Raw genomic sequence first — 26,006 nt, 5'->3', positions numbered from 1 at the left:
CCTTAGAACCAAATTGGGGAGGATAATGAACATGGCTTTCTCCTAATTATGATGTCTGCTTAACTGCCAAGAATTAAAAGTATCTTAGCAATACAAAACCTTCCAAAGCTCATCCATAAAAAAGCCCTTAAAAAAAACAGGACACACCATTAGCCTTTCTGAATTCTGCAATTTTAGTAGAATTTCCAGAATGTTCCCCTAAAGTAGTGTTCCTTAACTTTTACAACAAACCGTTAAACATGAAACACTCTGCCTGCAGAGACTGTTAAATCAACATATCTGAGATAAAGTCCAGGCACCTTTTCTTCTTGATCTTCATACATGACTCTGACATTACTGTTCTCAAGGGCAGTCCTTAGATATATAAGGATATATACGTGAATACATAGGTATTTCTCGAATTCTCTTCTTGAGGATAGTAGACCAATTATGCAAAGCCTTTAAGAATAAAAACGGATGTGGGCAAATCATTTGCCCAGCACTCTCCATGTCACTGACCTGAAGTCCCCTTTATTGTTTACCACTCTCTCGGGAGGACAGTACTGCGCAGAGCTTTCTAATACCACGATATCGACGGTTCTCGTATTGTTCCCGCGTTTGGTCTGGACGTGACAGCCCCAATTTCCAGTTGATCCAGCCTGAATATTAGAAATGGTTAGGGCACTGCATGGAGAAAGATTTGAAAGAGAGAGAAAAAATGGTCAGACAAAAATGGGAGACAACCCAGACTTCTATCTTTCATTTAGCAAGTACGTCTGAATGCACAGTGTGGGCAAAGCACTTGCTAGATACAAACGAATTTGAAAAATGACCTGTCCGTTTCAGTACTTCAGCAGCAAGTCAAGACAAGCAGGTGAAGAGCTACTTAAAACGCTATGGGAAGAGCGATGCCCGAAGTATGAACGAAATGCAGTGGTACATCATGCCTCACGCTTCTGCCAGAAAGAGGACAGGAGGACGCAGCCAGGAGGGGGGACAGCAAATGCAAAGGCAGAAACGTCCCAGCACGTCCTTCAGCAAAGCTAATGGAGACGTTTCCAAGTTACATCTACTTTTTCACTGATTTGGAGGGAAATATTCAAGCATGAAGGAAGGCGATTAATATTGTGGAGAGAATAGTTAATAAAATATTTAAGGTAAAATATTTCGTGGAGGAACTCATTAAGTCTCTACAAAGATTTAACAAATTACCAATTAATGCTTCCACAAAAGGAGTTTTCCATGTAAAGGTATACTTCAATTTATAAAACAGCTATATTTCTAAATAGCTGTCACTAAATTCAATTTTCAAGATGAACTCATAATTCTCTAATATAAAGCCTATTAATTAAAGAGCAAATGTCAGAACCTTCAATTAACCTTCCTCCCCACCACATGACCCACCATGCTATGCTTTTATGTAAATAGAAAAAGAAGAGATAATTAGACACAAAGGATGTATCATTTTAATTAATTTACAAAGTTATGCCTTGAAGTTAAGATACATTTTTCCAGTCTCTTAAATCATTAATGGCTACACAACATCATATATTCTAATAAAGACTTTGAGGCACTGTTACTTTGAATCAAAGAAAATGTTTATCATCTTTGTTAATTAAGTCAGTGAATAAACCAATATGCTGTAATAAATATATTCAAGATAAAGTGACACAAAAAGTATTTTACATTAAATTTAAATAACCTGATTTGAAAATAAGCAATCATTCTCAAATCCAGAGGTTCCCAAACTTTCTTGGTTCACAGCACCTTCACTGCCCAGAAAACTGTTTCACAGAGCCCCGAACCCAAAAGAAATAGTTCCAATGGTCCAATTACTAAATTAAATCCCAGAACTGTGTAGCTATGTCCTACTAACTTCACAGTCATTTGAAAATATAACGCACATCACTTTGAGTCAAACGTTTCATTCTTACATAACCCAACTTCCTGATGGGTTTTGTTTGTCTGTTGACCACTCCAAAATTAATCTAATGTCAGACAGAGAACAGACAGGAAGACCCTTATTTCACGTTCCACAATGACTTTCACACAGTACTTGCTTTGCAGCATCGTAATTACCAAGAACTCAGCACCCTCAAGTACGGCACCAGCAAAGGAACACAGCGCAATCGAATGACACCGTCTGTCCCAACAAATGTCAAGCATTACCATGCTTCTTCCAAAACTTAAAATACCCCACAGCAGCTCTGTAAGTGAACTCACAGTGATGTCCCAGGGCACACTGGCACACCCAGTGGGAGCTAAGGTCCTAATATACTTTGCCAACATGTTTTTAAAGATGACCTTTAGCAATACCTTCAATGTCTGAAACCAATGATCAGAATACAATTTTCGGGAATCCTCAAAGCAGGGTGTTCAGAGATTTAAGGAGGAAGAGGTAGCTTCAATATCATCTTTGAGGAAAACTACAAACTCTGATTCTTACTAATGAAGGCTTGATGACATAAGGAAACCAATGCAGAATCAACAACATCTCAGGTTAACCAATTCAATAACCATAGTTCCTTTTTCTGCAACTTCTTTATTATATGGAGGCAAATTCTGGGTAAAGGACTTCAGTCTTCATATGAAAGATTTTCACATGAGTCAAGTGTCCCCCACCCCTCCCCCCCCCAAAAAAAACTATTAGGATGCTAACCTCAGAATTCATTCTCTGTACTGCTATAAAGAATTTAAAGTACGACTTACAGAAATAAATTTATAAAGCCAATCTAATTATTTTACAGTTGCAAAATTTAAGAGTTCTAAATTAGAGAGAGAGAGAGAGAGCATGAACACAAGCAGGTGGCAGGGAGGGCAAGGGACAGAGAGAAAGGGAGAGAAAGAATCTTAAGCAGGCTCCACGCCCAGCATGGAGTCTGATGTGGGGCTCAATCTCAGGACCCTGAGATAATGACCTGAGCCGAAATCAAGAGTTGGACAACTTAACTGACTGAGACACCCAGGTGCCCCAGGGTTCTCTATATTTTTAAAGCTTTACTGTTGTATCATATGTCAATTATTGCCTGTTCATATAATAAACTGCTTAAAGCACACGTCTTAAGGAGTTTTAACACATGTATACACTTATGAAATGATCACCACAATACAAGCAAAGTAACAACTAAGAGTTTTCTCACCGGGACCTAATAAACTGTTTCTAACAATCTTATCCCCTAATAAAGGAATAACAGCAGACCAGCTTCCATGAAACTACTCTCCCTAAAGTTCAGTACTATTTATAAGCTCTGGACAAACTACAAAATGACAACTATCTGAACACATGGCCAGTGATCCAAAAACAAGCAGAAACCAGAGAAAGGATCAGCACTGGGAGTAAGACCAGGAAATGGTTTTCAGCGGCTTTTGCGCAAAGATAGGCCCTACTCAAACAGAAATTCACAGTCTTACTTGTTCAAAGTTCAGAGCACAGAGGTAGAAAGGAACCTGCGTGAAAACCCAAACTTCTACATGTAAAATCGACACAGATCTCTAACTGGCCCTGGTCCCCACAAGGTAGACACCAAGCAGATTTCAGCTGCTGCCTTCAGAAAAGACCGAACTAGGAGTTTGAGTTTAGCCAAACTAACTGCTTGAGGGAACAAAAACCAGCTAACTTCAAGCAAATGGAAGAGAATCCAGAGTCAGGGATTTGCAAAAAGTGGTTTTCTTTAAAGGCCACACAGTAATTATTTGAGGTTTTTCTGGCCAAGAAGCAACATCGAAGATATTATATCAGTACTTACATAACCATTTGAAATGTAACCATTCACAAATGTAAAAAATATTCTTATTCCCTAGGCCCATCAGGCCAAATGTGGCCCATAGGCTATACTTGGCCAGCTTCTCTATAGTGAATCATTCATACTGTCCAGGATAGAATCCAACATTACTAGACACATAAACAATATTTTTTTAAATTGGAAAATATAAAATATATACAAAAGCAAAGTAGTCAGTGGTGATGATCCCAAGATGACCCAGATGATGCAAATAGCAGGCAAGGATTTAAAAGCATCTACTATAAATACGTTAGAAGACACAAAGGAAAATATGCTTCTAATAAATAAGACAGGGAATCTCAGGAGAGAAACAGAAATTATAAAATAGAATATTCTACCCCAAAAATTCCCAGACATGATTCTCAACTCAGAGGGCTTTTATTTTCTAGATAGATATAAACATAGATTTTTGTTTTTAATGGCAATTCTGTGAATCTGCAATGATATTACCCTAAGACGCACTGGCAGAGTGAGGAAACTATAGAATATTATTAAATATTAATATTATTAAATATTCAAGGTGAGTTCTGTCTTTAAGAAATTGGTAGGAAGGAAAAAAGACACAGACACAGAAATAGAAGAAAAAGGAAATTCAATGCCTACAGATTAAGATTTTACCAAAACAAAATATAAAGTGATGTATTTTTACTTTGTTTTTTACACTTTATAAAGTTCATTTGAATTAATGATTTTGGTGATCATACCAGGCATGGGGTTAACAAGACAGGTGTTACATTCTTTTACACTAGTGGAGTGGAGAAAGGAAGTGTCTTAAAATGTAGCAATAACCAAGAGAGTGAAAATTAGGTGAGTGCTAAAAGTGAAAATCTGAGTTTAGCAGCAATAAATGGTAGGAAATTCAGTTTGGCATTAAAAGTTTACATTTTTCCTCCTAAAACTTTAAACAAAATGTTTAACAGTGTTTCCCTTAATCCCATGCTTTTTTCTTCACAACTGGATGGTAAAGGTAGCTATTCAACTTCTGGAGATGAGTAACAATCAGGAAAAGGAAAACCAAAGGTTTGCATTTTTAAATGCAGGAAGATAAAATATTAATTTAAATTCTAACAAAACAGGACAATTCTGAAATACATAAAATCCACAGAGACAATTCCTCATCTAAAAAAGTTTACCTTGCAATCAACGAGCAGTTGTGAATCATGTTCTTTTCAACAAAGATACCTTGTGATTCATCAGTTTCAACTATCCGTCCATCCTGATACCACAACACCTGCATGTCCTGATCAATATAGGAAGCCATGCACTGGAAGGGAAGGCTGTCTCCTTCAAACACAACTTGACGATGAGATGGAGTCATGTAGAAAGATGGTAATTCCAGGGGCGGATCTACAGACCATAAAACAAGGACTCAGTAAACAAATACATACTATATCCACACTCTGGAAGTCAAAGGTATAGAGGGTAGCCTGGGTGGCTCAGTCAGTTAAGCATCGGCCTTCGGTTCAGGTCATGATCCCAGGGTCCTGGGATCAAGCCCCATGGCAGGCTTCCTGCTCAGCGGGAAGTCTGCTTCTTTCTCTCTCCCTCTGCCCCTCCCCCCAATCTCTCTCTCTCTAATAAATAAAATCTTTAGAAAAATTATAGAAATTCTAATTAAATTTTTTTTTAATGGAGAAACAAATTTTCCTCAGTAACCAGCATTTTAATGCTAGCACCAACAAGGCTCCTACTGAGATAAATGGGTCCCAGACGAAAACAAAATTAGCAAAATTGAAATGAAACCATTTCATAATCAGTTCTGACATTTAAAGTTGTTCCTTTTTGGTGGTATCTAAGCAATTACTAAAAAAACAACAAATTGTAAAATGATACTTAAACCTGGAGAATGGAACTGTGATAAGTAAATACTGACATATATATATATATATATATATATATATATATATATATATAATTTTAGAATACATTCAGGAGACAGTATTGCCTTTGATTAAATCACTGGTTTCTGCTTATATAAGTAATGCATACTCACTGAGAAAATTTAGAACATTTAAAGAAACGGGAAAGAAAAATCTTTTAAGATCCCATATGTTATCATCATCACTGTTAAAAAGCTGATATGCTTCCTTCCAGTCATACAAATAAAAGGGAGGAATCCTAAATATATATGCAAAAATACACACAAACACCATGGGCTCATTTAAGGCCTTTAGAATATTTAGCCCATTGTCTACTGCTTTTAGCAGCAGTCTGTTCTAAAGAATAATAGCACATTTGCAAACATGCACACAAAGAAATCAATCCTTGCAATTGTTTATGGAGAAATTATTAACAACCTAAAGAGATGCAATAACAACATCTATATCACGGATTGGTATGCATCTATTTGATATGAGGAGGAAATGGGCTTACGTTATCCCAGGTTTTAAAAAGTTACAAAATATCATTAGAGTATGATGACATTTTGGTAAAAGTACAGGAAAAAGATGAAGAAAACATACTAGTTATCTTTGACAACAGCTACCTCTGAGTGATAAGAATGAAACATGGGCTTTGTTTGGTTTACTTCTTTTAGATTCTTTTCTCTTCCAGCTTTACTGAGGTATAACGGACAAATAAAATTATAAGATATTTATTTGTTTCTTTTATTCTCCCCTCCCCCATTCAAAATTGTAAGATATTTTAAGTGTACATCGTGATGATTCGATACACGCATATGCTGTTTCTTTTCACAAATCTTAATTTTCATCCAATAGCATACTTTACTTGTGAAACTATAACAATAATGATAATAAAGAGAAAATGTAAAAAAGTACAGAACTGCTTATTTCCAGATACAAAGACTAAACTGGACTCTCCCTTGATCATTTTAAGGACTGTTTTTGGTTTATGTGGGTTTTTTTTTTCTTTTTCATTTAATAAATGTATTTTATTTCCCTCAAGTCTTCAGATACTACTCAAAATCATGATTTTCAATAGCTGTATATTACAAACGGATGGGTCGCAAGTCATTCAACCAATCCCCTATTTTTGAGAATCGAAGATATGCTTATACTTAAATACTGACATACAATGCTGATCATTTCCTAGGACTTAAACCTCATGTAGAATTACCGGATCAAACTGTATCAAATTTCTAAGAACACTGATACACACTGCCAAACTCTGTTTCAAAAAGCCTCTATTAATTTACACTCCCACCAACAAATAATGATTGCATCCTCAGATTTTTTTTTTTTTTTTTTTTACTATCAACAAATTCCTGGTTTGCCAACTGATGGAAAATCTGAAGATCCACGCTATTCTCTGAAAATGTTTTTCATAAAGAAATCTGCTCGGAACCCAAGAACCTTAAACACCAATCCAAAAAACGATTTTTTATCCAGCTGACTTAAGTGTTCGCATAAACTAAATATGTATTATCAGATCCGTGAAGATTAATGGTTGTAATCAATTCCAGCCCGGTATAAAGAGAATTTTACAGATCGTCAAGAAAAACAGAGTAGAAAGTAAAACATGGCGAACACTGCGTTTCCTTCTCCCTTACCGCATGTCAGCAACTCCTGCTTCACCCCCGTGACTGGCTGGGCCTGAAGAGACTTCGGGTAAACACACCGCGTGTCGCGGACGGTGATGTTTCTCTCCTTCACCCAGCGGTGCATCCACAGTATGTTACAATCACACAGAAGATATTCAGTCTGAAATTCTCTGTAGCATACAAAATACAAACTAGTGAGTATGGTGAATAAAATTAAATTGCGTGTTTGCTTTACACTGGCTTCTGCTTTGGGTGACAAGTACACCATGGCTCACCGTCAGCGGCCTTTGGCACACCACACCAACTGGTTCTCTTCTCCTTTCCAGTGAGAAGACAGGTGGAAGGGCTGACCCCAGCATTCCTCCCTGCTAATTCAGGGACTAACTGCTTTAGATCAAAGCTGGTAGGCAAACACAAATCTCTAGGTCATCCCTCGTCTATGCAACAAGCTCCTGAATCCCACGGTCTGGAATACCAAATCTCCCATCTTTTGTGCCTATGGAATTTCTACCCGTTCATTCATTAAGCATGGTGGCACCAATGCTGGACCCTGACAATTCCCCAAGTGTTCCAACATCATTGCCACGTTCTTGCCTTAAATGCCTATAAACTGTTAATTTTGGCAACATAAAGGAATATGTCACCATTCACCATGGCTCTATTCTATCTGACTGGAGTCTACGTTTATCAAGAGTGGAGATTCTTTCTGACACTTCTCCGTGTCACCACGGAGACACCATGTGATACCAAGATACTTACACACTTAAGGGGCATAGACTCAACCAACCGAAAACAGAAGAATACTTCATACTTGATATGAAAGAAAATACAGAATTATTTTTATATGAGGCAAGAAGTTTTATAATTTGGCGCCTGGGTATAAGAAACAGAGGATAATAGATATAGCTTGGATAAAAGCACAATAATTTATCGAATACTTGGTTTTACAAAGTGCTATTTATGTGGTGCAGGGTATGCTAAGTCCAGCTAATAACAATAAATACAGATACTGTCCCCTGTCAACCCAGAGGACATTCTATAATAGTGGAACAAAACAAATACAACCAATACAGAATGTAACATGTTCTATACAAATAAATCAAAGTGCAAAGAGCAAACATAATGTGTACTCCTAATAGAGATAGTGCTTCACCTTATTAGTTCTGGAAAAAAAAAAAAAAGGGCAGGGGGTGGGAGTTGGGATGAGATAAACAAAGAGAAAGTAAATTTAAAAAAAACCAACATAGGATGACTGGACTGATTTCTAACTCCTAAGCACCACCTTCTGGTCAGTTTCCAGCACTATCGGGTAAAAAACACTGGCCATTTTACCCAGTTTTTGGATGAAAATACTTCCTATATTCCCTCTACCCAGGGTCTCAAAACCCAGTTTATTCTTTGTAGTCTTTTTTATCTTCTTAACATCACAAAAATGGCTGACTTGAGCCCACTAAATATGCCAAAAAGAGACGTTTTCACTAAAAAACAGTAACGTGGCAACAAAAAGACCAGAGTTTAATCCAACATGGCCCCAGAAGCGTGTACATGGGTCTGCCATAATGCTGAGGAGCCAGATGAATGCCTGAGTATTAGCTACATCTCACTGAAAACTATAAATGGTAGGTCTAGAAAATCAAGGAGAAGAGCACAGAAAGAGTGGGGAGTGGGAGGGATGGTAGGAAAGAAGTCCACAAACACCAAACAGCATCTGCTAGAGAAGAAGACATTTTTCCTTGGACAAACAGTCAATCCCACAAATTATACACAATAAAAATTTAAAAAGCATTATACTTAATTGTTTTTCCAATACAAATTAGTATAACTTATAGTTTGAATATATTATGGTTTAGCTGGAAATACCATTACTGTCAAAAGGACCTCCCATACAATCTCAATTAACAAAACTGTTCAGGGAGGGAAAAAAAAAAATCCGCCAATTCTAAAGCTACAGAGAACTGTGCCAATATGATCTTGCACTGCTTTCATAAAGCAAGCATTCTATATAAACATTCCTTGCAACGCCAGTAATAAGTTGTGAATTCAGTTTGGGGAAGGGGTTTTTAATCCCAAAAACATAAAATATTCTTAACTATAGATTCTTCATAGGGAGGGATATTTTATACTTTGAGGATTCAACTGGTCAAACAGTAAAATATTTTCTAACTTGAAAGTCAAGTGAAAGAGAATGAATTGCCAACTTATTTACTCTAAAGATAGAGAGCTATGGTATTCTAAGGAGAAAAGGGTGGTCCCAGTCTGAAACACATTATTCGGTCCCAGTCTGAAACATATTATTACAGTATGTTTTTCAATGAGAATGCATGCTCTCGAGTGAGGGTCTAGCTTTTGTAAAATCATCAGATTTTCCCCATGAAGTCTCTTAAACAATTTAATAACTGTTTTTAATTTTTAAAAACCAAGATATATTTATCAAAACAGGAAAAAAAAATTTCTTACTTACAAAGACCGTAATGAGCCAAGATAATCAAAAGTTCCTTGAGATAATGAAGAAAACAAATTCCCTGAAAGGTTTCTAGAAAACAAAAAGGAAATAATTTCATTTTAAAAATACAAACAATTATATATCAATTTATACAATTTCCTAATGTGTCCCATAATCACTGAATAAGGTTATAAAGAATTTATGAAAGTTGTTTTAAATCTTATAAAAAGGGAACAACTAGTAAATATTTTATCCAAGGATGAAGAAATTTGTTTTCAACCTACATAAAGTAATAAAATTTTTTTTAAGTTATTACTATCAGATAAGGATTTTCTACCAAATACCAGGTGAACCGGAAAGCCACCTCACCGAGGCAGAATTTCAGTCACGCTCTCATTATAAGTGAATTACTCTTCGAGTGTTAATTTGGCATCATTTAAGAAAACAGAAACTTAAAAACAAGAAAAGGACAGGGATGACCAGAATTGATCAGCCGTAACAACCCACAGGAACTGAGTAAGATGTCAACAGAGTGCTATGAGTCCAGGGTTTAAAGGGATGTAATTCAGTGTTGGCCTTGGGCAAATTACTTAACCTATCTCATTTCCCGTTGTTATCAGATGACTTTGATAAAAATCTAAACCCTTGCAGAGTTTTATATGAATTAAACCCAGAACACCCTATGCTACAATTTGAGGTGGTTTGTTATACCCATAATGATCTCACACTTGATGGATTCTGCAGCAGTTTCTCCTGGATGGGAAGACTTAGTATTACACAAACACCAATCCTTCACAAATTAATATACAATGAAATTCAGGAAAAACATCCCTGGATTGGCTTTTAAATGCAGCGTACAATTTTTGGTAGAAAAAGTCTGTATAAAAGGATTCTGATCTTCACAGGAAAACTGCCTAGGAACTTAGGCAAACAAAAAAAGGATATCTGTCAATTAAAAGAACAATGAAGGAGATGCCCTTCTCTTTTTTGTCCTATCAGAGGGGATACTGAATGTAGATTTTGAAAAGGGTATTGCTGATGGAAGTGTAAATCGCTGTTACATTTTTTAAAAGTAATCAAGATGCAATTAGAACAAACAACAGTACTTTCATGAAGCAATCCTATGTGGAATTACATGATTACTCAGATTTGCTTAAAATAATGTAGGCAGGAAGACAGAGATGGAGATAAGGACTAACACAAGGCTGCCTACGAAGTTGCTAAGTGTCGAAACTGGGGGAAGGGTACGTGGAGATGCCTTACACAATTGTCTCTATGATGTTTTTCTTTTACAAGTTTGAAAGATTCCGTAATAGTTAAGTTGGAAATAAAACTCTGTCATACAAACACAGGATTTAAGTATACACAAAATAATGGAATCTTCCAGGGATCATTAGATTCTAATTATTAGGTAATTTCATTCTAATCATTAGATATTAGCTTTTTCCTCTTAAAAATCACAGAAAAAGGAATCACATTGCAGTGAGACATGCCATCCTCTCAGTAAAATCCCAACACAAACCAATTTTTCCCTCAGTGTTGGAACAGGCTGGCTAAACACCAGAGTAACTGGCTTTGGTTTGGGGACCATAAAAATTTAGACACATTTTAAAACACTAGAATCACACTCCAGCTCTGAGATACTTACACAAAAAACTAAAGGGGAACCGAGAATGACAACTAGCAAAGTCATTGCTCCCATGTCCTATCAGCTCCCTGAAGAGAACAGCATCTCCACTCCCACCCCTTTACGCTGTGTTTCTTAATATCTTCATTTTTCTTTATTTACTTAGTTTTTGCTTAACAGATACATGTGAATCCCTGTAAGTTAAATATGTACGATGCATCACCTCTGTATATACAAGGGATGTTTACCTGGGCCAATTTGTTAAAGGAGGGGAAAATGCAATCAAACGGAATCTCCTTCAACAGAAGAGTAATTGACTGAATTATAATCAGTTCTATACTTGGGATATTCTGTAATTATTAACAAACACGAACTGTATCAACATGTACCCTCTTGAAAAGACATTAATGACATGCCGGTAACTTTTTTAAGTAAATTGCTGAGTACAGCACATAATTGAAGCCCAGTATGTATGCCTGTACTTTTGTGGGGGCAACAGAAAATCTGAAAATAGTACACCAGATAGCGAGTACATGCTGCCTCACAGTGATTCGTCTGGAGTGATAGAAGGGAGATTTAACTTTCCTTCAAATCTCTATGTGGTTTTAATACTTAATGACATCAGTAAGTGTTTGGTTGTATAAAGGAAGTTCTTATAAATATCACTCACTATTTCTTTTTTTTAACTTTATTTATTCAAGAAAGAGCACAAGCAGGGGGAGGGGCAAAGGGAGAGGGAGAAGCGGGTTCCCCACTGAGCAGGGAGCCAGACTTTGGGGGGGGGGGGCTCGATCCCAGGACCCCAGGATCATGACCTGAGTTGAAGGCAGACACTTTACCAACTGAGCCACCCAGGCGCCCTCACTCACCAATTATTTCTGATAGAAAAATATTAAAGGTATAATTCTTAGGAAAAAAAATACAAGATTTAAACTGATAAAATTCATAAAAAAGGGGAAAAAAAAAGAAAGATTTTGATCTGTTGAGCTCCTGACAAATCCTCTGGAAATTAACACCCTAAGTGAAGGACAGAGACTTCACAGAAGTTCATTTCCAGCTCCCCATCTTTGCTTTGCCAGTTATTTCCACTGTGGAGAGGGATGGGGCAGGAACCTCTGGGAGTATGTCTTCAGTTCTCTGAGACAGTTCTCCCCAGAAATTCTCCATCAACAAAGGCAGAGATCCATATACAGGATTAATCAATTAGACTCCCCACATCCATCTCCACTGAAGCTCAGACATATTTAAAGTTATTTTTAAATTCTTTTTTTTTTTGAGAGTTTATTTATTTGACAGAGAGAGACTAAGAGAGAGAAAGAATACAAGCACAAGCTGGGGGAGAAGGGGAGGGAGAAGCTGGGCTCAAGCCCAGGACCCTGGGATCATGACCTGAGTTGAAGGCAGACACTCAACCGACTGAGCCACCCAAGTGCCCAGTTGTTTTTGAATTCTTAACCTACAACTCCAAAGCCATGATTTGTTTCAAAACAGTGAGAAGTATGGGTGAGAAGGCTACTGTCTGTCTGCCAAGGTCTCACCCAGACCGTGGGGGGCCACCACTCCAGCCTCCTTGGCTAAGAAGCCCCATCAGTCCCAGATCCCAGGTTCCAAGGCAACCCAGAAAATCCAGCTAAAGAAGCAGTAAAGGAAATATCTATAAAGAGTGATCCACTCTGGATTCCCTTCTTTTATACACCTGCTCTTCTGGGTGGGAGTCAGACTTTATGTAAGAAATGCACTACATCCCCAACTGCTAATCAAATTCCCTTTTCCACGTGTTCAACTGAGAAGATACTTTCTTTCCAGTGGGAAACACAGATTGTTAACAGCCTTCACAACCAGCAAGCATACAGGCTGGCGCAGAAAGCCTAGAAATCTGCAGGTTGCTGCTGTCCATACAGCACACTTGTCCAAAGTTTCTTGACCCATGACTCTAGACCTGTGTCAATCCAAATTATTATAAGCATCTCCAGTGCAATGCATTCCTGACGTTGAAAAGCTACCTCAATTGGCAATTTTTCTTAGAACAGTCTTTAAAGGATATAAAGCCAGGTTTATTCCTGTATATGCCACAGACTGTTGCATTTAAAAGAGCCACAGTGACCTATTACATGGGCTACAAAATCACTCAACCAAACCTCAAGGTAACAAACTTGGCTGTGCTATTCTTCTGTTCTAATGATTCACCTGGATAAATGTCCTGTAAATTCTCACAACAGGTATCACAGAATTAATAAAAATGTAAGAGACGGACCCAACCTTTAAGACTTCCAAAACCTTCAGCTTTTGAGGCAGGAGGCAAAAAAAAAAAAAAAAAAGTGAGGAAATAGTAAGTAAAATGTAAAGACTGTCCCTTCTAAAGAACATTTGCTGATGGGTCAAGAATCCCTGGGCCAAAGTTATAAATTCATCTGGAACTAAAGTTGAAACAATAAACTCCAGACTCTTTTTCATTACTTGAGTCACAGCTATCCAAAAATATAACAGATTTTTCCTTCATAAATGCCTCATTTTGCCAATTCTTATGCAGTCCTCAAAACCAAAAATACAAGACTCTCAGGAAGAGATAACAGAAGCACCGAAATAAAATGGCTGCAATCCAGCCACAAAAAAAGAAAAATGCAATTGGTTTAATTAATTTCAAGTTATGAGCAAAGCTGTACACCAAATCAATCTTATACTTAAACACTTAAGTCTGGCCATATATCTCTCCTCCCAAATTAAAGAGCTCACTGAAAAATACTGTAAGCTTGCTAACAGGCAGGAGTGCCCAGTAGTATCCTAACGAGTGATCTGAAGTCCCCTCACTTTACTGCAGAAATGAAATGATCTCACTATTAAAGCCCCTGAGAGCTTTTGCAAAGTTAACATGAATGAAGTTGCAGAAACATTCTGAAAAGCCACAGAGAAAAGGAATGAGGCACAGACAAGCCTTAAAACTAGACTTTCGACCCTCAATCCCAAATTCCATCCTGCACCCTATTCCCAGACAACTATTCTGTAAAACAGGATTTTATGCCACTTTCCCAACGTAAATGTCCTTCAGTGGCTTCCTATTGTTAAATCAGTTCTAAGCCCCTGTCTGCCTTTCATGTTCCCATATAAAGTTCTACTAAAGATAATCAGCCTTACTTCTAGTTACTCCCAAACAGAGCCTTCTCATTTTAAAAAGAAAATAAAAATGTATTTGATGGCTTATACAAAGTTCTTCTGCATTTATATTATATATAAATTATAAGAGATACAGATCATTCAAATTTTAATTAATCTTTATAATAACTTTGAAGTACTACAAACCTACTTTAACAGATGAAAAAAACAGAGAAGCTCAGAAAAGTGAATTCACCCCAAATCACAAAGTCAGAGAGAGGCATGATTCCAGTGGTGATTTTACTCTTCACACCAACAGCTTTCCCCTTGACACTGGCTTTGCTCTCACCTTCCACCTTCACGCATCATCAGCTCTGCTTCTTTTCCTTTCTAACTAATCAAAGCTTTGCAATCTCTGGACCATCCGCTCAGGTTTCACCCCTTCCAGGAAATGTACCCAGACCAGCAAAGCTTCTGACCATCTCTCTCAACATGAACATGTTCTCTGAGGCATATATCCCATTGAGGAGCTCTGTGTGTATATGCGTGTGTGCCCATAATACATAATATTATGTTCTGATGACACTGTATCCCCAGGACTGAATTTCCAGCTCCTTATCTCCTTCTCCTTCTATAATCCTGACAGCTACTACTTTACTATCAGACATGTCATAGGTGTCTATAAATATTTGGGTACCAGTTCACATGCTTTCTTATACTTTACTAGAAAAGACGTACTTACAGCCTAACCAGATTGGTGAGCCCTCGAAATATGTCTGCGTTCAGACATCCTATTCGATTGTTTGTCAGATCCCTAAAGAGAAAGGGGAAAAAAGTGTCTTCGATTAGTTCTCTTGGTTAATGAAGGTTTCATACGTTCAATATTCAAGAACAGCACCCAGGTATCATGAAAGACCTTTCTTCTCAGCACCCCTGAGAAGTTTACCTACTTCAAGTGAGTTAAGGGGAGCACTGAGAGAAAAAATAATCCTTGCTTTCACCTACTTCTGCGCATACAGACTAAACGCTGTCTAATTATAGTGCCCTTTATATTTCAAGCATTTGCTCCTGTAAAATGACTCACGATAGAACTGGAGTGGTAAAAATGAGACTCAATCTATCTTACTGTTTGTGAGAGAATTCCTTAGATGACCTACACCGTTCTTCATGCTAAAAGTTAGGGACAGAGCCCAGTCTCAGCGAACATCAGACAGACAAAAGATAAAGGGGAAAATTACCAAAATGCTTAAATAGCCAGACGTTTTGACTGTAATGAGAAAACTGAGTTTGCTTATACCTCACAGATCTATCGTTTAGTCTCCAAGCCAAATTACTTTAGCTTTATCTAAATAAGGGTCTAGTTATTTTTTTCCCATCACTCTTAAATTCTTCTTTTTAAAGATTTATTTATTTTAGAGAAAAAGAGGCAGGGGGAGAAGGGAGGAGGGAGAGAGGGAGAGACAGAAGTGCAAGCAGATGCCCCACTGAGCGTGGAGCCTGAGGAGGGCTCAATCTCATGACTCCAAAATCATGACCTGAGGCAAAATCAAGAGTTGGACACTTAACCTAAGTCACATGGATGCCCCACTCTAAATTTTTTTTAAAAGATTTTATTTATTTATTTATTTATTTATTTATTTGAGAAAGCAAGAGCACGCACACAAGGGATGGAGGGGCAGAGGGAGTAGCAGACTCCCTGTTGAGCGTGGAGCCCCACATGGAGCTCACTGCCAGGACCCTGAGATCATGACCTGAGCTGAAGTCAGACACTGACTGACTGAGCCACCCAGGTGCCCCACCCCACTCTTCACTTCTTATAGTTCCCATCAAATGTTACTTCCTAAATATTTTTTTTTTCTCCTCAATCCATGAAACTTTTTACCTACATAAAATGTGTAGTAGATATTGTGTTCTTTTTCACTATTTTTTCCCACACCACAGACAGCGAACACAATTTTAAATTTTAATCAAGAGACTACATTCTTACTGGGAGATAATAAATGACAATTTCTGTAACCTTCAAGTAAGATAACATGGCTTTCAGCATTTTTTCCATCGCTAGACTTATTAAACTATATGCAAGAAAACCTAAAACAGTGAATCTTAATTTTTATCAGTTCCTACTTAGGAATTATTCACCCCTTGGATTTCGATAAAAGAATTAGGACAAGATTCTAAACCAAACTTTCAAAAATATTTCTATCACCTTTTCTTCAATGTCCACATTATTCTTTGTAGTGGAAAAGTACCTATTCTTTGAGTCATGCCCTGAGTTACTCTTTAGAGAAGCATTTTGTTCCACCCATTTCTGAACTAAAATTGCTGGGTTCTAAATTGTATATAACAGCAGAAACTGTATTAACTGTACTAGAACCCAGAAATGATAAGGACCCGGCATCTCAATCAGGTACCTAGGCACTAAGTTTCTCCCCTAGATATTCTGAAACCTAGTTTAGGTAATCCTGAGTTGCCCTAATTTCACAGGTCTGCCTTCCCTATCTTATGACAACTTTTTTTTTTTTTTAAGATTTTATTTATCTATTTGAGAGACAGAGACAGAGCATGAGCAGGGGGGAGGAGGCAGAGGGAGAGGAAGAAGCGGACTCCCCGCTGAGCAGGGACCCAGGACCCTGAGATCATGACCTGAGCCGAAGGCAGACTCTTAACCGACTGACCGTCCAGGTGCCCCTTATGGCAATTTTTGATTTAAAAAAAAAAAAAAAATCTTAAGCAATACAAAACTTTATCTGCGCCTGATCTGCTCCAGGCTCCTGCTCCTCAGAATACTAAAGCAAAGTATTTAATCCGAGGGGACTTTTTTTTATTCCAGCTGATTTTCCTTTTATTTCGGGGTTTTACTGTTTAAGAAAATTAGGCATCATTTAGTGAATTGCTGCTTAAACAAGCATTTCTGGGCTCTATTCATTATCTTGTCTCACTTCTGAGCTTTAACTGGTGTAATTACCACCAATTCTTTGGAAACAATTTCATTATAGCTATACCTACTTAAAATGGTATTTAGGTATTGATAATGGGTTTTTATTTAGATTGAGAATCAGCTTGAATTTGTTGATAAAGCAAAAGAGAAACTGAATGGGTCTAGGTTTTACCTACTTTTGGTAGTTTATCCTTCAGAAAGCCACTCAATTTTCCTGATTCAAATTATCTATAAAATAAAGGCAAAGGCATGGGACACTTACAAGAAACGCTTTATGTGTGTCGAGTGAGAGGCACAATTGAAATGAATGATTTAGAGCCTCATAAGAAAGAGCGCCTGTATCCACAAGCAACCGGCAAACATTACCACCACAGAATATCTTTGTTTCTCATTGAGTTTACATATAGGACTCTCTCAGCTTGCAAGTCGTATACCATAAGTTCCATTACACGTCAGCTGTTTGAAATTAAGAATGTATTTTCTCCTGGGAAGAATATTATAAATGGCAATTACCTTTCTAGGCAAGAACACAAGAGACTACTTACCGTGTAACGCAATGGAAAAATGCCAGGCAGTGCCAGGGACGGTATCAGTAGTTAAATGCTACTGAACATGAAATTTATTTATTTATTTTGGATGGAAGTACTTGAGAAATTATTTACTGAAGGATAAAGAGCCGGATAGAGAATCTAAGATATTCTGCATTATCCTTAAAACACCCTGATGAAACTGCTTTTTATTAGCAGTCAAGTTCCCTTCAACCTGTGTCTCAACATGAAGATATTATTAGCATGCATCTTTCTATAAAGAGCTTCCCTCTCAAAAAGCTGGGAATAAAGTGGGGCCAATCACAAAGGGAGAGAATAAGTTGTCTGTCTTGTCTGGCAATATGACATCATATCCCCCCATGGGGGGGGGGGAAGCCTGGAGGGAAAGATATTCTAGAAATTTCCAAACTCAGAATTTCCAGGAGGAACAAATAAAACAAAGATGGTTCGGCCTCAGCCCCAGTTTCTGATAGGGTGGGTCTCACACCCACACTCCCGCTTCCTACTTGAGGCCTTCTGTTCCTACCCCTGATTCAAAGTGACCCATCAAAACACAGTGTCTGTGTGCACCTGGTGAGAAGCACAAAGAAAGTGACTCACTGTAATCAACCAAGCTTACTGACCTGCTCTCCCCTGACTGGCGCACGCAGCCCGTCTGGGGCCCTGTTCCACACCCTTGCCTGCCTCAGAATGGCTGAGTCCTAGCAGCTCTCAGCAGCTACACTCTAGCTACAGCCCCCTCTCTCTATAAGTAGGCTCCTGGCTGGTGCACAGGATTCCACTAGACTGCCAAGCCCTCGAGGGGTTCCCAAGTTATCCCTGTACCTCTGGAGCCAGGCACACTGCTGGGCACCCACCACAGACTCAATTTTTGTTCAACGGAACTGACGCTGCTGTCTCACCACGTGCTCCCACCGGTGGGCCCAGTTACTCCTGTTACTGGGCTGTAAACCAAACTCTACCCCTTGATCCACTGCAACTCTGATGCCCACGTAATGCCCACTCGCCTCCAACACTTACCTTCCCTGCCAGAGCTCCAGTCTCCATTAACACCACTGACCTACTCCAGACAGGCCAGTTTTTCTGACTTGCCTCATTAAAAAGCCTTAACTGGAAAATAATGGACAGCAAAGTGCACGAGGAAGAAAAGGATCAAGGGAAAGACCTCCAGCAGACATCCCAGGGCGTCCTGAGCGCAGAGAAGTCTGATAAAAACAATGAACCGCCATCCCACGCCCTCGACAAAATCCATGGCAATATCGTTTCCTCCCATAGAGTCTCACTGAAATCTCAAACGATGTTACACAATGAAGAGAGAACCCTTTAACTCTTACTACACCTCATCTTCTAGAATTCTGAACACTACAACTCACCAAGACGGGACTGAGAGGAGAGTGTCAGAGGATACGTGTTACATGAAAAAAAAAAATTATATTTGTACAAGTGATTTTTTTTTTAAATCAACAAAAATAGCACAGCCAACTCTTACAACTGGATCTGACTGTAAAAAGGAACGAGTTTGGAATGAGAGAATAATAGATACAAAACGTCAAAAGTATCAGGAGGGAAGGTCTGTGTCAGCATTTCAGTACGTCCTGGCATGATTCAACTCGGAGCAAACATAGCTTATTTTATTATACAAATAACAGGGGAAACAAAGAAGTAGTTAAAAAAAAAAAAAAGGACCCAGGCACTCCCAATACTTTATAAACATTAAATAGTAAAAGAGCACAAGAGAGAGGCGCCTGGCTGGCTCAGTCAGTAGAACAGACGACTCCTGATCTCAGGGTTGTGAGTTCGAGCCCCATGTCGGGTGTAGAGATTACCTAAAAATAAAATCTTTAAATAAATAAATAAAAGAGCATGATAGAACCAAAAAAATAAAATAAAAGAAGAAAGAGAGAGAGAGAGAGACAGGGACAGAGGAAGGGCCTCCTATTAGGAAGAATGAAAGCATCGTCCATCGCCTCATCCCCAACATCCTCTGTCCCCAGTTCTCCACACTGAAGCGGTTTCTCCTTCCTGCCATCAAGAATATCCTGAAACACAAATCTGATGTCAACTCCGGATTCAATAAGTCCTGCTGGCCCCACACTGTCTGAAAAGAGACAAAGTTCTTTAAAAAAGCAGGTCATCTTAGCCCTAGGAAAGCCTAATCTCCCCATGACCTGCCTAAACCCCTCTTCCCCCCCTTTGTCCTCCACGCTCTGGCTCCACACCGACGCCCACTCTGCTTAGAACACCGGTTTTGTTATTTGGCGATAGGCAGTGCCATTCCTCGAGAGCAAGGTCAGATCTGAAGGTCTGCTGCTGGGGCAGGCCGTTCCCCTTCCAGCGGCCCCTCCTTTCCTCGGCACATTCTTCCTATGACTTTAGCTCTGACGTGCACACGTGCACACGTGGGAGGGCGTATTTTCATTATCTAGTTGCCCTCAAGGGTCTGTGCGCTCTTCCCAAGAAGTCAGCCCATGGTAGGCAGCCAACACTTAATAGTAAGAAATGTCTCTGGAAGGACTAAGGGATGATGGGACAGTCCACAGGGCCCGCGTGTAGGGTTACGTCCCCAATACGAGCATGCGCACATGGCAGCTGTGAAAACCGCATAGTAAGGAGTGAAGGGGAACTGTTGAGTTTCAGAAGTAGTAGGGGCGCCTGGGTGGCTCAGTCGTTAAGCGTCTGCCTTCGGCTCGGGGCGTGATCCCGGCGTTCTGGGATTGGGATCGAGCCCCACATCAGGCTCCTCCACTGGGAGCCTGCTTCTTCCTCTCCCACTCCCCCTGCTGTGTTCCCTCTCTCGCTGGCTGTCTCAATCTCTGTCAAATAAATAAATAAAATCTTAAAAAAAAAAAAAGAAGCAGTAAAAACTGCACTGTAGGTTTTGAAGTAATAATACACAGATAAAATATACATCTACCATCAAATCAAATTATTACACAAATTAACCACTTTCTATGCTACTTATATTAAATATTCTTTTTGTTTCTATCATGGACCTAGCCAATAAACTAAAAATTGTTTAAAACCCATTTTTTTTTATCATGTTAAAGCTTGAAGTAGATTAACGGTTACTATAAAAGAACAGTTCAGGGGCGCCTGGGTGACTCATTCGGTTTTAAGTGTCCCACTCTTGATTTCGGTCATGATCTCAAGGTCGTGAGATGGAGACCCGTGTCCTGCGCTCAGCACAGAGTCTGCTTGTCCCTCTCCCTCTGCTCCTCCCCTCACGCTCGCGCTCGCACTCTCGCTCGCTCTCTTGTGCACCCTCTATCTAGCTGTAAAATAAATAAGTAGAATCTTAAAAAAAAAAAAAAAGAAAGAAAGAAAAAGAAAGAACGGAACAGTTCAAACTCATAAGCAAGCAATTCAAATACTTACAATCTTTTTAGCGATGACAGTCCCCAAAAGGCACCTGGATCTATACTACTAATAAGATTATTTCGGAGGTCCCTGTTAAAAAAACAGAATAAAAGTTATCACTTAGAGTGCTGATAAGTGATATTTAGGCAAACTAAGTTACCTGCTATACAGAAAACAACAATAATGGGAGGACATTAACGCCAAAAAGGTTAACCCCTATAGTAAGTGGCAGAGCCAAAATTCAAATTCAAGAAATCTGGTTCCAAAGCCACTTGTTTTGGTCAATATAATAAAGGCATCTACCAAAAAAGATATATATGTCCCTATATTATTCAAATTCAAAGTCATGCCCAAACTACAATCCTAGACATTCTTTCTACAATTTCCTCCTCAGTATGCTACACTTGAGTTTTGTCAAAATAAATCAGATTATGTTTGTGAACATAATTAAATTGAATTTTTAAAAACCATCTTCTAAAATATACTCTAAAATTCATATCATTGAGTTTTTCATATTTTTCCCTCCCTGAGCTTTTGCGGTTAGGATTCCTATAAAATAACAATGTGATCATTCACAACATGTAGGTCAAAGCAAGGATCCAGCAGCCCCCAAGGCTCTGGCATCTGAGGGCAGTCTCCATTTACTCCCACTCTCATGCGCAGCCCTGCCATGTCAGCACACCGCCACCAGGGGCCAGTGGTGAGCGCCACAGCCAAGGCCCTCCACCAGTGAGCATCTGGGCCACCTGCTAAGGCTGCTGCTCTCCAGTGGGTACCTGGGCCCAGCTGGGGACTCAAGTCGTCCCCATGCAAATGTTCACACAGACCTCAAAGACAGCAGACACTCAACTGCAGGAGCACTTAGAAGCCCATTTTCCCTGACCACATTCCTGCCCGTGGCCGGCCCACACTTGAGCTTTGTCAGACCCTTGAGCCGGACTCCCTTATAACCTTGCCCACTGAAGTCACGAGTGGTTTCCAGTCATCTCTCAAGGCACCTGACATCACACTATGAACAGAGGAAACTCTGCAACTTCTCTTGTCCTTCCCTTCTCCCTTCTTTCCCTAAGAATGGCAACCCTGCCCCTCATCCATAGGGATGCACACAGAGTTGGTGAGAAAATATAGAAACACAGAGCAACACCCATTACAAACCACCTCACCAGGTCCTTTAGTCCCTTACTTCCTGGAGATTTAAAAGGCCTTCGTAGAAGTGTATTGTGGGCCGCTGGTGTCACCTGTTATCATGACATTGAGGCGACAAGTCTCTGGGAGCTTTTCTAACTATTGCTGCATCATGGGATTATAGCCGGACCCCACACAGTCTATAAACTAGAGAAAAATCTGGTGTTTACCCCTTCTCAAACCACTCCAACTCAGAAAGCGTTTGACTTCCCCCGTCTACCTGTGCTGAAGAGAAGAACCCCATGGAAGTCCTACTGCAGTGAGCACCGATCCATCCAGTGAAGGGAGGCATGTTCAATTTTACTGACCCTTCAGCTAATGAAAACTATCTGATGTAGATGGCCTGCTTCATAATGTGCTATTTTCTTCTAACAGTTCAAACTATCGATATATACCAGTGACAACACTAGGGTTAGTTTCTGACAGGTTTCCTGCAAATTTCACAAAAACATTGTGAGGAGACTGGCCGTCTGCCCAACATGGTGGCAATCATTCATTTACTCTAAGTCCAGCATTCTTTCTTTCTTTTTTTTTTTTTTAAGATTTTATTTATTTATTTGACAGAGAGAGAAAGAGAGAGAGAGCACAAGCAGGGGGAGAGGCAGAGGGAGAGGGAGAAGCAGGCTCCCCAACTGAGCAGGGAGCCCGATGCGGGGCTTGATCCCAGGACCATGACCTGAGCCAAAGGCAGATGCTTAACTGACTGAGCCACCCAGGCACCCCAAGTCCAGCATTCTCGCTGTGTCACTGACATTGGCTTCCCACACTAGCCTTGCTGTTTAATACGTGGTGATAGATACCGGTCAGAACATCTCATAACACTTCTCTGGAAGTGCAGTCTGTAATGCCGGGAGCATGACGCTCACCAGCAAATACCACTCCGCCTTTCTGGAGTCTTACTCCCAGTGTCACACACCAGGCGTTCTTGGGGGTGGAGGGGTAGAAATGCCATTCCACCCTCCTCCCCAAATCAGAGCCCAATGCGTCTAAATAAAACTGAACCCCCAGTACGTTGTAACTCTTTTTTTAAGAAAAGAAATAACCGGGGCACTTGGGTGGCTCAGGTGGTTAAATATCTGCCTTCGGCTCAGGTCATGATCCCGGAGTCCTGGGATCAAGCCCCACATGGGGCTCCTTGCTCAGCGGGGAGCCTGCTGCTCCTCCCGCTTGTGTGCTGTCTCTCTCTCTCAAATAAATAAATACAATCTTAAAAAAAAAATACCCATTAAACATAAAATCTATGCTCTGATTACCGTTACTAAATAAGGATTTCATTGATCAGAACTCAGATTCTATATTCCACAAGAAAACAGCTTTGTCAATGCTGGCAGCTGGCCTAAATTTTGGGTTTTGGTTTTTGTTTTGGGGTTTTTTTTTTTTTTTGCACCACAGCCTCTAAGATATTTTTTTTTTAAATAAAGTAAACGAAAATATCTGAAAAGGCCAAGTAGCTTCACAAAATGGAACTGGATGGTAATAAAAGTCTCAAAAGATATTCAGGTAAACTCTCAAATCCTACCCTTCTTTCCAAACTTCCAATCGGCTTCTAACTAAGGAGTAGAAAAAAAAAAAAAAAACATGTCCTTGGTGTAGCAACCTCAACAGGAAAAGAAAATCATGTGGAGACTAAGTTCCCTGCTAGAGAGCCATGGCCTCCGCCTCCCTCATCCCCAGACACCTGCCGGGGGCCCAAATGGCTAGTGAGGTGGGTTTTGAGAGCACAGCCCAGGCTGGCTGCTCCCCTGCCTGCCACTCTGCCCTGCAGCCTTTCTCTTGGCCACAACAGAAAGTCAAAGGTGAAGGGCATTTAAGTGGCCCTGAGAAGAGCCATCACCCCATGAGAAAGGGGAGTAGGAACAGGCCGGCCTCAAGGGCGAGGAGGAGGAGGAGGGGGAGGAGGAAGCGTACTCCACACAGGCACCCAGCGGTCCAGGCCCAGCCACCTGCCATGGGAGCCTCTGCTCACAAAGGCACCACACACCGGCTTCCTTCCCTCCCCTCTCATCGTCTGCTACCTTCCCTCCCCTCTCATCATCCACTTCGTGATATGTGACATTTCTCGGACCACCTCTCAGATGAACCACCTGAACCCAGAATTTCATCTCAGGACCTGCTTCTGGGAAAACTCAGGTCCAGACACTGGCCCACTAATGTGAAATCCACCCGCACCAGGACAAGGGTTCATACCCAGGGCAGAGACCTAAGGAGACTCTATCCACCCGCTCCATTTTCAGGGCAAGAGCAGAAAGGGGAAGACTACTAGTCATTCAAAAATTCAAAACCTTAAAAGAAGAAAAAAATAAAATTTATTCCTAAGGAAAAAAAAAATTCAAAAACTTTGGAGTAGGTGGAGGTGAGGAAGGAGAGCACATATGAAAGGTTCCAGAATTTAACAATGGTACTCAAAATATGACTGCTATCAATCATTTCACTTCACTGTGCTAAACATTTTGTTTTTTGCTCCCTTCTCCTGTGCACTGGGGAGGCGCAGCCCTACTTCTCTCACAGACCATACATACAGACAGTGCCTCAGAATCCCCAACACCACCCCTCCAGGTACAACACTCAATCAACCTCCATCCAGACTTTCAAACACCATCGTCTTGGTAAGTTGGCAGGATTACATGTCCCTGGTCCAACTAAACCTAGGGCCTGGGGTGGTGGGGAGGAGATAGATGGGGACACGGATTGGCCATTTCCATTGGTTTGATTAGATAACCCCAGGACCCTCTTGCTACCATGATTTAAGAGCCTGTTTACAGGGCACCTGGCTGGCTCAGTAGGTAAAGCATGTAATTCTTGACCTCAGGGTCATGAGTTTAAGCCCCACGGGGGTGCAGAGCTGACTTTAAAAAATAAATAAATAAAAATAAATAAATAAATAAATAAATAAATAAAAAGAGCCTGTCTAATGAAGCAAAAGATAGGAAAAGAGAATTAATGCTGAGCCTCTGGATCCAGCCAAGCCTGAAGTCCAGCTCTAACTCTCTGGGCTCCTCAGTTACACAAATTACTAATTTTAGTGAGTTGGTATCTGTTGCCTACCATCCCATTAATCTACAATCAATCCTAGGAGACACAACACCTGCTATAGATAAAGAACTCACATGCAAAAAGATTATGAAATTTGGCCAAGTTCTGAGTGGCTGAGTCAGAAGTCAGGGTTTAAACACATCTTCCTGACTGATACAGTGGAGATTTGCTAAAGGAACCAAGTCAATTTATACCTAGGGCAAGAGGAAGACAGATACAGCAAACGTGCCAAGAAACTGGCAAGGTGCTAGAAATACCATTCTTTCAAATTCTCTGCATGTTTGATACATTTTATTCATTGGAAAAAGTTACTATATGTGGTACTGTCCAGCCTTCCAACTTGGTGTCAAAGGCATCCACCTCTCCTTCCTCCTCGCCGTCATCACCCCCACACGGTGCTGGCTGATGTCCTTGCTTCTTCCAGCTATGCGCCCTTTAAATTGATCTTCCTGGGGCACCTGGGTGGCTCGGTCCACTGAGCATCTGCCTTCGGCTCAGGTCCTGATCTCAGGGTCCCGGGATCGA

General features: G+C 40.0%; 1 protein-coding gene across 1 annotated transcript in view; it reads right to left on the bottom strand.

Annotated features, from left to right (window-relative positions):
- Window positions 1–26,006, bottom strand: part of ADGRA3 (adhesion G protein-coupled receptor A3) — a 132,597-nt gene that overhangs the window by 56,799 nt on the left and 49,792 nt on the right. Inside the window, exons 3-8 of the mRNA XM_034670963.1 lie at window positions 21,282–21,353; window positions 15,163–15,234; window positions 9,722–9,793; window positions 7,270–7,430; window positions 4,895–5,108; window positions 499–663 (exon numbers count right to left, since the gene is read on the bottom strand). Coding sequence (XP_034526854.1) covers window positions 499–663; window positions 4,895–5,108; window positions 7,270–7,430; window positions 9,722–9,793; window positions 15,163–15,234; window positions 21,282–21,353 — 756 coding nt within the window. The remainder of the gene's footprint in view (window positions 1–498; window positions 664–4,894; window positions 5,109–7,269; window positions 7,431–9,721; window positions 9,794–15,162; window positions 15,235–21,281; window positions 21,354–26,006) is intronic.

The sequence above is a fragment of the Ailuropoda melanoleuca genome, chromosome 11 (genome assembly GCF_002007445.2).
Source record: "Ailuropoda melanoleuca isolate Jingjing chromosome 11, ASM200744v2, whole genome shotgun sequence".
Taxonomy (NCBI): domain Eukaryota; kingdom Metazoa; phylum Chordata; class Mammalia; order Carnivora; family Ursidae; genus Ailuropoda; species Ailuropoda melanoleuca.
The sequence above is the reverse complement of the archived record's forward strand: the minus strand, read 5'-3'. Positions and strand labels throughout refer to the sequence as shown.